This window comes from Sycon ciliatum, assembly GCF_964019385.1.
Source record: "Sycon ciliatum chromosome 5 unlocalized genomic scaffold, ocSycCili1.1 SUPER_5_unloc_1, whole genome shotgun sequence".
NCBI classification, from domain to species: Eukaryota; Metazoa; Porifera; class Calcarea; order Leucosolenida; family Sycettidae; genus Sycon; species Sycon ciliatum.
In genome coordinates this window covers 768206-781737 of record NW_027044462.1, presented here as the reverse complement: position 1 = coordinate 781737, position 13532 = coordinate 768206, and the positions used below count along the sequence as shown (strand labels likewise).

Here is a 13532-nt window from a genome sequence, read left to right as displayed (position 1 = left end):
TACCGGGTGACAGCGGCTGGTATGAGGCAACTTGAGCTTGTAGGCATTCGGGCCGACCACCTGGGTTATAGGAAAGGGGCCAAACCACTTGGGGCGTAATTTATGGGATGATCGGTCCAGAGCTTCAGGAGTCAGGAGGAAATCCCAGTAGACCATTACCAAATCTCCCACCTTCAGCTTTCCCTCGACCCTTGTCCGATCTGCATAGAAGGCCTGACGAGCTTGAGCTGCCACTAGCGCATCTTGTGAGATCTTGACCGCATCTTGTCTTGCTTGCAACCAATCAGCTGAATCTCTGCCTCCCTGAATAGGGTTAAGGAAGTCTGGTGGCGCTCTGGGATTTAGCCCATTGTTTAAGAAGAACGGTGTGTTTCCTGTAGATGATTGAGTAGCGCTGTTGATAGAAAACTCACAGAGAGGTAGGAGCATATCCCAGTTATCTTGCTTATGATTTACAAAAGCCCTCAGCACATCCTCTACTATTCTGTTTACTCGTTCAGTTAGGCCATCTGTCTGAGGGTGATTGGCAGTACTAAATGCTAGTTTCGTTCCTAAGCGATCAAACAATTCCTGAAAAAATGCTGCAGTAAATCTTGGATCACGATCACATACAATACTAGAACTCAAACCATGCAGTCGAAATACATGTTGAATAAACAGATCAGCACTTCCTTTAGCGTCAATAGTAGAGGAATTAGGTGCTAAATGTACACACTTTGTTAAGCGGTCTACATATACATATAGCATCATGGCCTGTATCGGTCCTAGGCAAACCCATGATAAAATCCATCGAGATATCCGCCCACGGCTGACTGGGCACTGGTAAGTTCTGCAAGAGACCAGTTTTTAGCTGGCCGCCTTTAACTCGTTGGCAGACGTCACATGACTTTACAAACGCCTTTACATCCAGTCCCATTCTGGGCCAATAGAAATATCTAGCGAGTCTGAAATAGGTGCGATCTCGACCGGGATGCCCCGCAGTCACACAGTCATGGTATTTTTGAAGCAGGGCGAGTCGGAGTTTGCTACTCTTTGGAATGCATAACCGGTTCTGTGGTGAAGATCTGAGATAAAGATAACCGGGTGTTTCATTTAGAAGGTAACGGTCGTGCAGATTGTCATGGCTTGAATTTTTCAGTCTCCTGATAATGGGAGCAAGATCCTTGTCGCACTTGTAACCGCTTACAATTAACTGCGCTATGTCTGGATTAATCTCTAGGGTATGCTCTATGGCATTCAACTGAATGCTAGGAGGATAGGATGACCCGCCTATTTCAGAATCACTGAACAGATCTGGACGGCGTGAAAGCGGATCGGCAATGTTTTTCTTTCCTGGTTTGTGAAAGACCGTAAAGTCATAGTCAGCTAAAAACTCTACCCATGTTGCCTCGCGCTTGGTGAGAGTCGGTTTGGTTCGTAAATAGACGACACCCATATTATCAGTCATCAGGTCAAAGTGGCGGAGTAGATAGATTCTCCAGCACTTTAATGCAAATACCACAGCCCACGTTTCCCTCTCGGCCGCAGTATAGTTGCGTTCTGCAGCTGAAAGTTTCCGACTACAAAAGGCTACGGGATGCAAATCCATATCTTCTCCCTGCTGCAGGAGCACACCCGCCACGGCAAAGTCACTTGCATCAGTTTCTTCCGTGAAGCTTTTCTCAACATTGGCCAGTTGCAACACTGGCGCCTCGAGTAATGCTGATTTTAGAGACTCGAATGCCTTCTGTCTAGCAGCGCTCCATTCAAAGCGTGATTTTTCCGGTGATTTCTTCTAATGGACGAGAGATGGTCGAGTGTCGATCTATGAACCTTCGGAAATAGTTTGCAAAGCCAAGAAACTTCCTCACATCAGTTACTGACGACGGAGTTGGCCATGTTTCCACAGCACTTATCTTCTTGGGATCAGGGGAAATTGATGTGCCGTTCATTTTATGCCCCAAGAAGAGAACTTCTCTCATGCCGAATTCGCATTTAGACTGTTTGCAATACCGCTCACTATTTCTAAGTGTTTCTAGAACTGTTTGAAGATGATGCTAATGATCTTCCCAGGTCTTGCTGAAAACTAGAATGTCATCCAAGAATACTACAACGAATTTTCGGAGATGCGGTTGCAGAATAGAGTTCATGAGTGACTGAAAGGTGGCCGAGGCATTAGTAAGCCCGAATCCCATGACTCTAAATTGGAAGTGGCCGAACGGCGTAATAATGGCCGTCTTAGAAACATCCGAGTCTTGAATTCTGATTTGATTGTACCCCGACCGCAAGTCCAACTTGGAGAAATATGCACTGCCCTGGATCGTGTCGAATAAGTAATCAATATTAGGAAGACAAGCTTTGTTTTTGATCGTAATTCTATTCAATTCTCGCCAATCGCACACCATTCTCAGAGTACCATCCGACTTCTTCACAAAAAACACAGGTGCACCGTATGGCGACTTTCTTGGCTCAATTAATCCCTTTTCAAGTAATTCTGACAGCTGTGACTGGAGCTCGTCCATCTCTGGTTTCGGCAAGCGGTAGGCGGGTCGAGACGATGGTCTGGCTCCATCTTCTATCTGGATTTCATCGTCGACTGGTCTCTTCGGTGGAAGCTCATTCGGCAGCTCGTCTGGAAATAAATCCTGGTACCTCTCGAGCAGGTTCTGGGTGTCCTGTTGCTCTGATTCCTGGAGTTGTGGCCAGGAACGATTCTCCTCGTTTGCAGCAGTGACCCATGCAAGAAACCCCTCTGCTCCACTCCTCAGGGCATGACGAGCTTGTCGGCCACTGATAAACATGCTTTCCACAGATGGCCGGTCGCCTGTCGGCGGGTTAGCTGAAGGCAATTTGGCAACAAAGGGCTCACCGTCCAACTGAACTTCGTTTGTACGGAAGTTGATGCTGGGGTTGTTCCTTGTAAGCCACGGCTTGCCAAGAATAGCGTCGTAGCGAGTCAGGGGATACACAGTAAAGTGCTGTTCCTCACTGAAGCCCCCGACTGTCACCTTTAGCGTGCGTGTGGAAATCTGTTGGACCTCGCTGGTCGAGCCGTCCGCCAATGTTACCCTCAGCATTTCTGAGCTTGCATCCTTGTCAAGATGATGCTTTCGACCAAAACCGTCTGCAATGAAGTCATGCATCGAACCGGAATCTATTAGCATCACTGCACGGCGACCACCGATCTTTCCCTGTACGCGCAGTAGGTCGTGTTCAGGTTCATTACCGACGCTGACGTTGCTGACATGACACCCTTCTGCAACAGGACAATTTCCTACAGCTATGGGTGTCTCCGACTCTGTAGGTTCCTGGAGAGCAACGTCTTCAACCTCCAGAGCTCCGAACCGGTTAGCGACTGATAACGGCGTGGGTGCTTGGGTCGTCGCCAGTAAGCGCACCCCCTTTCTTACTGGCGACCAGCGTTTGGGTAGCGCTGTCCACCCTCAGTACAGTATTTAGCGAGGTGGCCTGGCTTCCTGCAAGCAAAGCAGTGTCCCATCGCTCGCAGTTGGACACGCTCTTGGTCCGTCAGCTTGCGGAGGCCCTGGCCACGGAAGCTGGGCACGGAACGCGACTCTCTACTGGCTGGTGGCCCCGACGCCGGTGGCCCTGACGACTGCTCCAAGGTGTTTGCTGCCATGACAGCTTGCTCCAGGGTACGTGGATGCTCACGCATGACCTGTCGCTGGATGTGCGGCACTAGACCCCTGAAGAACAGCAGCGCTCTGGTGTGGTGGTCGATTTCCGGCACTTGCAGGCTGAGGCGAGTGAAAGCAGCAATGTATGCGTCCAGCGACCCGTGCTGCGCTGCGGAAATTCGTCCCATACGCGATGTTTCCTCGTTGTGCCGTGGTCTGTACACATCGCCAAGCGCCGCTTTCAGAGCAGGCCAGTCGGAAAACACTTGGTTAGCTTCCAATGCCGCTATCAACCAAAGACGAGCGTTTCCAGTCAAAATCCTGCCGCGTAGTCGACCCTCTGTGCCGCATTTGGGAGTGCCAACGACCGTAGGGCCATGTCCATTGCAAACGTCCATTCTTTGAATGTAGCGGAAACTCCTCCAAACACTGGCTGCTCTTTCGTAAGGCGGGGTGTTGTCTCCCACGGTTCCGAGTTCGGATGTATCGTTCGGTTTCCTTGGCTAACGCGCTGAGCGGTCTTGATATCGTTTATCAGCCGAACGACGAGTACGAGGAGCGTACGCAGAGCGACCAGAACACCTGCTAAAAGCTGAGTAGTAACCATCCTTTTGCTACCAGTGTAACAGGTTTAATCAAACCTTGAAAAGTAAGAGACCTGGTTGAGCGTGCCTCAACCAGTTATATGCAAAAGGTGATAGTATACATGTGGCAATGGCGCCAATGAACGTGCTAATAGACAGGCGTAAGATGCAGGAGGTGCGAGGGAGTGTAAAGTTATAGCGAACAGGCGAAAACTGTTACACATGGCGCTTTTAGTGACATTTTGCATACAAATCCCTATCTAGTAGGGCGCAGTCACCCAGTTTCGGTGGAAGTGCGCGAGTTCGATTGGGATTGAAGTAGGAAGGAAGCGTCTCAGCTTCCTCGGACCAAGACCATTCGACTCAGCAAGCCGAAGACTACAACTGGTGAAATTTTGATTTTAGGCTTAGCTTCCCCTTTAAAAGCACGATGTAATAAAGTCATTATTTAGACTGCTAATCTCTTGCAGAATTCGTGGAAATAAAACATCAGTCAAGCCCGATCTGTGTTGAGTGAGCACAAATCAGGTAAGCTTTTTTGAAGTCTGGGTGCAAGGGTAATACAAATAAGTCACCGTTGCCACCCTAAGCAGCTTTAGTATCATTGTACCAGCTGCTATTAACCTCACTTTCCATCGTCAGCATTAAGCACAGATTCTACATTCTGCATTACCGACACGTTGTGCATACGTCTTGAGACGTATTTAGCATATCAAAAACGTTTTGATGGAGACAAAGTCTCCTCGGGATGACCTTCAGGATCTCTGGAAGGATATCATTTTTTGTACTTGCGACCGGATGCAAAATTTGAAGCTCTGCATGTACTCGCGATTCAACTTCCTCTCAGCTTGTCTGTGAGCGTGCAACTGCAACCCATAGAGTCTGTGACTAACTGTGGACTATGGCCACCACTGAGCATGTCGACCTGGCCCTTCTGACGTTTGACGGCCTCCAAAATCTGGCCACCCGGAGGGACATCTCGCAATCTGATTCTCTCTCGCGGCAAGACCTGGTAGGAGCTCTCCGGAAGGAGGGCATCGGTACCACCCTATCCTGGAAGGTTCGACTGGTATAGGATTTTAACGATCGCCTTAGCCTCATTGTCCACCACAATAATAGATTTAAACAAGGAGATGGTGGTGACAAGGGAGGGGGGTAGAGACGATGAAATTGCGCCCTTGAAACTTGAGACCCAACAACTCAGGCGGGAAATTGCTGACCTTAGAGACAATAGCGTACACACCGCAGTACACACACATCATGCCATGCCATGCGCAAACGGGAGCCACACGACCTCTGGAAGCACAGCACAGTACAGCGACGTATTACATGTACAGTCAACTTCGCTAATAACGACTGCGGATATAACGACAATTCGCGTAGCAGGAACATCCCAACAACCTGCACGTGCACTCGCTGGACTCTCCAGCTCAAGCCCGCCAATACAAATCCCGTAGGGCACATACGTACATGCTGGCAGTGTCAGCCAGCCCAGTGCATGCACAGCAACAAATCTCTATCAGCACTCAACTCAAGTACAAGTACTCGTGGCCCTAGCATCTCGTAGATCCAGGGACTCGGCGCAAAATATATGGCAGGAGCACCAGAGCAGACGTTCTCGAGCCGCCCTAAGGCAAAAGAAAGTTGCAGACGGTCAGTCCGCAAGCGAAAGGGTGACTAGACGTGTCGAGACATCCCGCCACACGATACCGGCTCATGGTAGCGAGCCGGCAGCAGGCTTCACGACAGAACCCTGGACTAAACGGAAAATGCTCTACGTTGGCAACGTGTGGCCACACTGCTGGGCATCGTCAATCGCCGAATGGTGCTCTGCCCAGGAGTACAAATTGAGGAAGGGGTAGTGTTCACATCGAAGTACATGTACTTCAGGACTGCGTACGCACGGGTGACAGTCCAGGCAACTGACGAACAGACCGTCGATGACAAAGGTTTCTGGCCGGCCACTCTCTCACACACAGTTCGGCCCCGGTGCTTTGGCACAGACAGCTTCGACACCAGAGCCGGCAATGCCAACCAGGTAGACAACACCCTCTCCTCAGGCCCAGCATAATGGCGCGATCACAGCTGAAACCATAGTCCCATATTCTCCTCTTGTATAAGTCTTATGTGCGTCCGGCAATTGAATATGCCATTCCTGTCTGGTAATTTAGGATCACATTCGCTCAGTTAGAGTCCCTTGATGTACTCCAGGCTAAGGTTTGCCGGCGACTCATGAAGTCTGCAAAAATAACCTTTGATATCTATAAATCAAAATCCAATTTGAATAGATTGTGTCTCTTAGAATCTCTGCAATTTCGCCGTATCTTTATTTCTCTTGTTGTTTTATTTAAGTACATCAATTTCCACCGAGAATATCTCTCTCGCTTTGCGATAACCATATCACGTAGTGCCCGTAGGCCCAAAAAGCTCGTATTTAACTCACATGGTCGTATTTTTTCATCCCTTTTCCTACAGAAAACTGGTTCTCTTTGGAATTGTCTTCCACCCCGATTGACAACTTTAGATTCCCTATCTGAATTCAAGCGTCATTTACGTATTCACATTGCTAAGTATCAGTTCGACTGCACTGGTACACCTTTGATGTGCAGTCATTGATTTACATGCTTGTTCCTTTCTTTTCTGTCTTACTTTCTTTCCTTGTGTTTCTTATTATTCCTTTTTCAAACCAACATTTCACACTCACTTTGCGCACTTTCTCTCGCATCCTTAACTATGTTACTAGTACATACACAAATGGGAGATCCCCCAGATAGGCGTTAGCCTTTGGGAAATCCAGAAATAAAGATTATTATATTATACTCCACTCGCTCGGCCTTACTTCCCTCCCTGCCAGGGTAAACTGAACATAGCCTGCATAAATGCCAGTTATCTCGGAAATAAGCTAGTTGAACTACATGACTTCTGCTCTACCTTCCAACCCGTAATGGTATGCATAAGTGAAACCTGACTGTCCCATGACCAGGATCCTTCTCTATCGGACTACGAGTGTTTTCGTTGTGACAGGCCAACAGAGGAGAACAGGAGGAATACCGATCCGTTCCACGCGTATGGAGGCGTCGCAATCCTTATCAGGTCCGGTACATTTGCCTCCGTCACTCACCACCCCGACATGCACCTCCTCAATTTCGACGCCACCTGGGTAGAGCTTGCCCTCCCAGCGAGAACTAAGTCTCCCAGGGACCAACATCAGACTAAGCTTGTCGTCGGATCTGTTTACAGACCGCCCAACAAAGCCCATCCGTTCATAGAAGGATTCTGCGATGCCTTCAACAGTGCCTTGCCTCCGTGAAGAGTCCACGCTCGTCTCTCCTAGTAATGGGTGACTTTAATGCGAGGTGCTCCCAGTAGTATGGCAGTCTCACGGATCCACTGGGTAAACATATTCTTTGTGTCACTAACATGTTTTCTCTCTCCCAGCTAGTCAATTTTCCGACCCATGAAACACACGTGGGACACGTGGAGTTCTGTCCGCAGATTGAGTACCTACATACATGTATATGCCTGATAATGCTACATATGTACTTACCCATATACATGTACATGTCATTAATATCCAACCCCCTTACCTACTTGCGTGTAAACGTAACTCTCTCTCAGTTGGCTCACCTACATGGAATGAAAGATTGCATATACCTAACGAGATACTTATGGTACCGAAACAACTACTGAAGTAGTTCTATTCACGATAAGCAGTAGAAGATGTCACAAAGCAATTCGCAGACTGCATTCTCACTTCCTTATGTTGGGAATTTTCATTATGTGTCATGAAGTGCGACCAGTAAGTAAATACAAATTCCTACACCTACCGATCAATGCATCCTTTCCCCTCATTGGAACTGTCCCCACCTGAGCCTTCCAAGTTGGAAGGGTGTTGGTTTCCACTTCTTGGATGCGTTGTCGCACTATCTGACTGTATAAGATCTCGTTACCTTGATTGACTGTTAGTCATAACTAGTAACTTATTAATCCTATATCTTTACATTTCATTAGTATTGCATCGTACCTTCTTGCCTTCCCTCGACTTCGTTAAGCCTTTCATTCTGTGGGAAACACCAGCAAGAGCAAACAAGTACATAATTAAAGATGAAAAAGCATTCGAGCTCACAACCTCGTTCTCATAACTCTGCAAAACACAGAACATAGTTTTCAAATTTTAACATTAATTTTCTTTTTAGCATCGTTTCCGCATTCTCGCATCAATTCAGGGTGAAAATCTACAGTAATTGTTTGGCTTGTATACTAACGGACTACAGGCACTCATAACGCATTCACTATCTTGTAGGGGAAGTGAGCTTAACTACACCGACTCTGGTTCAGTCATTGCAAAGTTACTTATAGCTTGGTACACACATGTTCTACTAGTACAATTGACGCAATCCGCTATATCATGAACTCACCAGGGCGGCAACTTGAGATGCCATCTGATTCATAGTGGAGTTAACATTTGTAAGGATCTTTGTACCCAGTTTTTGAAGATATGAATCAATACGATTGATATCATCCTGTCTTCCAGCACGTAGCTCATGTTTCAGTTGTTGAACATCCTCACTGACTTGATGTAATGTGTTGGATTGCTGTTTAAACTTAGCTGCATCAAACCACTCTGGAGAGAAAGCCAAGCAAAAGAAATCACGTTTCGTATAAGGCTCGATCAGGTTACATTCGCTTCATCAGGATTACTATTTTAGTACCAGTCATCGACAAGCACCATCGAAGTCCCCAGAGTTTTCCGAATTGCTTTCCTTGCCAAGTTCATCAGTGGATATTGTTCGCTAAACTAGAGCAATGAAGGCTACAAAATCAATAAAGATTCATTCTACGAGTACGTTTTAATATTATTAGCAACCATCGTTCAAACGTACTGTGTAGAAGTCATCCTATGACACGGTAATCTTCTCTTTCACAAATGTAATGATCCATGCATGTACAACGTGAATAGTGGTTTCTCGTTTTAATCAAACAGAACTGTAAAACTGTTCATCTGCAAGAAAATATGCGTCGCTATCGTTTGTGTGCTAGTGTAACATGACCCAGGGGAAGGTGTAAAGCGGCAAAGGGAAAGTGAGTAGCTTGGACATCATTGCCACAGACAGCTTCTCACGTGTATCACCCAGGCAACTCACAACTCCCTAGAAGTTGGACGACAATAGGACACGAATGAGATATGTCACATCGTCTAGGTCACAACCAATGGCCGATCCCCCTCCCCCCCCCCCTGCCAGCTCCCTATCAGATTATCACAGAGTTGAAAGCATCAGCCAGCCCTGGTTTTGTGAACCGTTTGAAATTGCTGGTTGTAGTCATCTAACGGTATCTACCAACGACGTTAGGAGTATTTACTGATGCTTCTTTGTGCTCCGGGAATGGGTGGTGGAATGTCGTGGGAAGAGAAAACGTCATTGTGTTTGATTATGGTGCGAATCAAGATAAGGATTTGTCTTTACTATAAGGATAAGTGATGTTATTGTGAACATGATATTTCCTAACGATTTCTTAAACACAGTACGACGTCCCACTTGATCAGATCAGCATCAATGTGTTGTGTTGTATACTTACTTTCTTCACAACGTTTTCCAATATACAATGGTGGGCAGTGACAATGAACTAATGATCCTCTCTGTTGACATGTTGCACCGTTCTGACATGGATTACCAGAACAGGATGGCAGTACTGGGAGGTAGAAAAGGCAAACAAAAGAAGGACAGGATGAAAGAGGCGGCATTTTAAAGTGATAATCTCGTATGGAACTCAGATAGAAGGCAAATAATTTTTTTGGACTTTCACCATTCCTCTACACACATCTTACATGACATAATTTATGTAGCTTGTTTGAGTAACAGAACAAATGTGTAATTTGAATGTTCGAAGATCTCATTTCCAGGGAAACAAAAGAAGTACCGGGACACGGTGATTAATCAACATTATGACATAATTTGTGTAGCTTGTTTGAGTAACAGAACAAATGTGTAATTTGAATGTTCGAAGATCTCATTTCCAGGGAAACAAAAGAAGTACCGGGACATGGTGATTAATCAACATTATGCATATACACGTAGCATTTATCTTCACACTTTCCCGTTTGCACCTGTCCCTCAAACCAATGAGTATTGTTCAGGAAGTTCGAAGATACCGTTGTTTCTTATTGCTGTGTACTGGATAAAGTTAACCAAAGTCAAGTGTTACACAGAAAGGTAGGAATGTGGCCAGCCACAGGCTACACATCACATCACATAAACGAGAGAGCTTGGAAGCTCAGGGCCCTACGCTATGCTTTTTTGCCTTGATGACCTAGACCCAAAAAAGCATAGGCATGTTATAAATTCTTATAAATGTCTACTTTTTTAAGACATACATGTAACCTGGGATTCGAACCCGCACTATCGCCCTGCATGCACCCCCCGATACACTTCGCATACATACATACTAATTCTTCCAAGTTGCTTCACGTTATGATCTTTCATTTGAAAGCCCTATTTGAATATGCATTGTGGCCAGCCGTCTTTGATGGTCCGGTACGGTACGGGACAGGTACGGGACAGGTACGGTCGAGGTAATACGACACCGTCTACCGCATTGATGACATAGGCAAAAAAGCATATGGATGTTATAAATTTTCAATTCTCCTTTTTTTCAGGCATAACCTGGGATTCGAACCCGCACTATCGCCCTACATGCATTCCCTCATACACTTCGCATTCATACTCATTCTTCCAAGTTGCTTCACGTTATGATCTTGCGTTTGAAAGCCCTATTTAAGTGAAAGTAGGGTGCGGTTTGACATTTTGTGCTCCGAGGATTAGCCTCGAGGTGCGTCTCTCTACAGAACTACCCCTCCCCATTATTGCTTAGAACTAATAGAAGAGACCAACAGTACCAATGGCGACAAACGAAGGCATGGACCTGGCTTTGGTTGGCTATGAGGAGCTCATCAAGATCGGCGAGCAAATGTCTGTGGATAAAGCCTCGAGCCTCTCCCGGCCGGATCTGGTGAGCCAGCTGAGGAAGCGTGGAGTGGGCGTGTTGGCGCAGAGTTCGCTACCCACATCGGAGCTCCAACTTGCAATTGTAAGCCTTACTGACTCAATTAGCTGCATGTCACAGGAAATTGTCTCCTTGAGACAGGATAGAGCCGACAAAATCCTGAGTCTGGAATAGTCCTTATGCACATTGTACAGATGTACGAAGTTCTGTACTATGGCCGTAGGTGTGTACATACCCGGTTGGGTGTTCATTGTGTGCTATACATGCGCGTTTGACCCATTTAGCCTCACAATTCATGGCAAACGATCACTTTTCAAGCCTTCTTCACTTTGGGATTGAACAAACGACTAGCTAGATCTCTGCCGGAAAAAGATTTCGTATGAAATGCCTTCATGGCCCATTTCATAGTGGAAATAGCAGTAAACACAATAGGGTCCTGCACATTCAACACCCAACCGGGTCTACGGGATTCTACAAGATTATACGGGATTTCGTGCATCTGTACAATGTGCATAAGTATATAATAACACATGGTACGGAGGGCATTATGGCTGATTTATGCCCTAGTGCGTAGCCCGAGGTCGTGCACCGTAGCCCAAGGGCCGCAGGCCCGCGGGCTACGGTGCACGACCGAGAGCTACGCACTAGGGCATACAATCAGCCATAATGCCCTCCGTACCATGTGTTTATTATAGTTCATACATGCCACGTGCCTAGTTGTAGACAAATAAGGTAAACATGGTCAAGGGAGGAGGAAGGTTCCAATCAGCTGTCATGAATGAAGGGTCGAACAAGATCGGAAGGAGCTTTCTCCGTGGAATGATAGAACGTTTTGTGTCAGATTTACTTGCAGTTCCAGGAATATGTCTTTGCATTTTGGTGTTAGTGTTGCCTATTGGGCGGTACGGAAGTTAGCTCATTCGCTGCTGCTTTGGAGTTAACGTTGGCCGCAAACATCCTTGACCAAGTGGCACTAGTAAATAGACTAGCTTTGAGAGTACATTGTAAGTGTTCTTATTCGGAACAATGATACTTTTTCACATACATGTACATCTGAGATTTTGTTCGCATTGCTTTCAGTTTACTTGAGGTCCATTATGTACATTGGACAATCATGTAGCTAGGTACATTTGAAGTACATGTACATGTAGATGTAACTATACATTTTGTAGGAGTTCGAGATACAATCTGATCTCTTCCAGATAGGTAACTTTGTGATGCATGTTCACCTGTCGACTTGTTCGTCTCAATTGACTTGAATTTAGTAATGCATGGTAATGACATGCTGTGTGTTATTGTCACGTTGTTATAAATTACTTCTCCTATGTCGACATTGCTAGTAAAATATATTAAATTGTTTTGGACGATGCACGTAAGTAGTTTCGTTTTGTGTGGTGTGTGCGAGTGCATGTGGTGTCCTTAGGAATGGTCCCACGTGTTCTATGTGCGCTGGAGTGCTGCCAATTATGTACCAGGTCACTGCCCAAAAGGCATGGCTTGGTGCATATTTGGCAGTGCACCAGCGTACGTAGTACGCCTGGGGTCATTCCTAATGGGCATGGGTACGCCGTACCCGGGCATTATCGTCTGATAATGCCCTGGTACGGTGCTGCTCTGATTGGCCAAACGCTAGCAACGACCTGACAACAGGCACGTGACATGTATGAAGGCCTATTAGAAGTGCAACAACTCAGGCGGGAAGTTCAGGGGCTCCAACAACCGGAAATCTGTGTACACCCTCTCGTACAGGAAGCACAGCAAAATTTGGCAATGTCCGGCGGGAAGTTGTACAGCACCGCCGTAGGAGACTTGAATCCCCCACGTGAACGCACCCATATTTCCTCTGGTCCTATGCAGTACACACAGGGTAGTACGGGTTCTAGTACTCACCATATGACCCCCGCTCACACCACCTCCAGCCATTTGTCGCAGCCTGTTTTGTCAATGCATGGCACCAGACCACACCCACCTGAGCAATCCAACCCTGGGTCGAGTGCTGCACACGGCTGTTCCATGCTGGAAAGTATTGAACATGGCCGATCTTTTTGCCGAAAAGTGTCACTGTACACGTGACCACTGTATCTACGGTAACCAAAATGGCGAGTGGGTGCACTTGGTGATTTTTTGTAAGAACAAAAATGCTTTGGATGCATTTCATAAAATTATGCTGATCTTGTGCGGGATCAGCTTGTTTTTACAACAAATTATTATTACTTTGCATACAGGAATTCTATGTCCTGCTCGAAACTCGGTATATTGATTGTTGACTTGGGAAGTTCGGAGCGTGGAAGAGTCCAGTACTAGTAAATGTACCTACGCTGACTTACCT

The 13532-nt window shown here is 46.5% G+C and overlaps 2 protein-coding genes across 3 annotated transcripts in view; both read right to left on the bottom strand.

Moving 5' to 3' along the window:
* LOC135830333 (angiopoietin-related protein 7-like) overlaps positions 1–13532 on the bottom strand; it is a 175954-nt gene that overhangs the window by 82770 nt on the left and 79652 nt on the right. The window lies entirely within an intron of this gene.
* LOC135830332 (angiopoietin-related protein 7-like) overlaps positions 1–13532 on the bottom strand; it is a 78884-nt gene that overhangs the window by 2585 nt on the left and 62767 nt on the right. For both annotated transcript variants that reach the window (XM_065342597.1, XM_065342596.1), the window contains exons 4-6: positions 9779–9892; positions 8620–8825; positions 8226–8262 (exon numbers count right to left, since the gene is read on the bottom strand). In XM_065342597.1, the coding sequence (XP_065198669.1) occupies positions 8226–8262; positions 8620–8825; positions 9779–9892 (357 nt within the window). The remainder of the gene's footprint in view (positions 1–8225; positions 8263–8619; positions 8826–9778; positions 9893–13532) is intronic.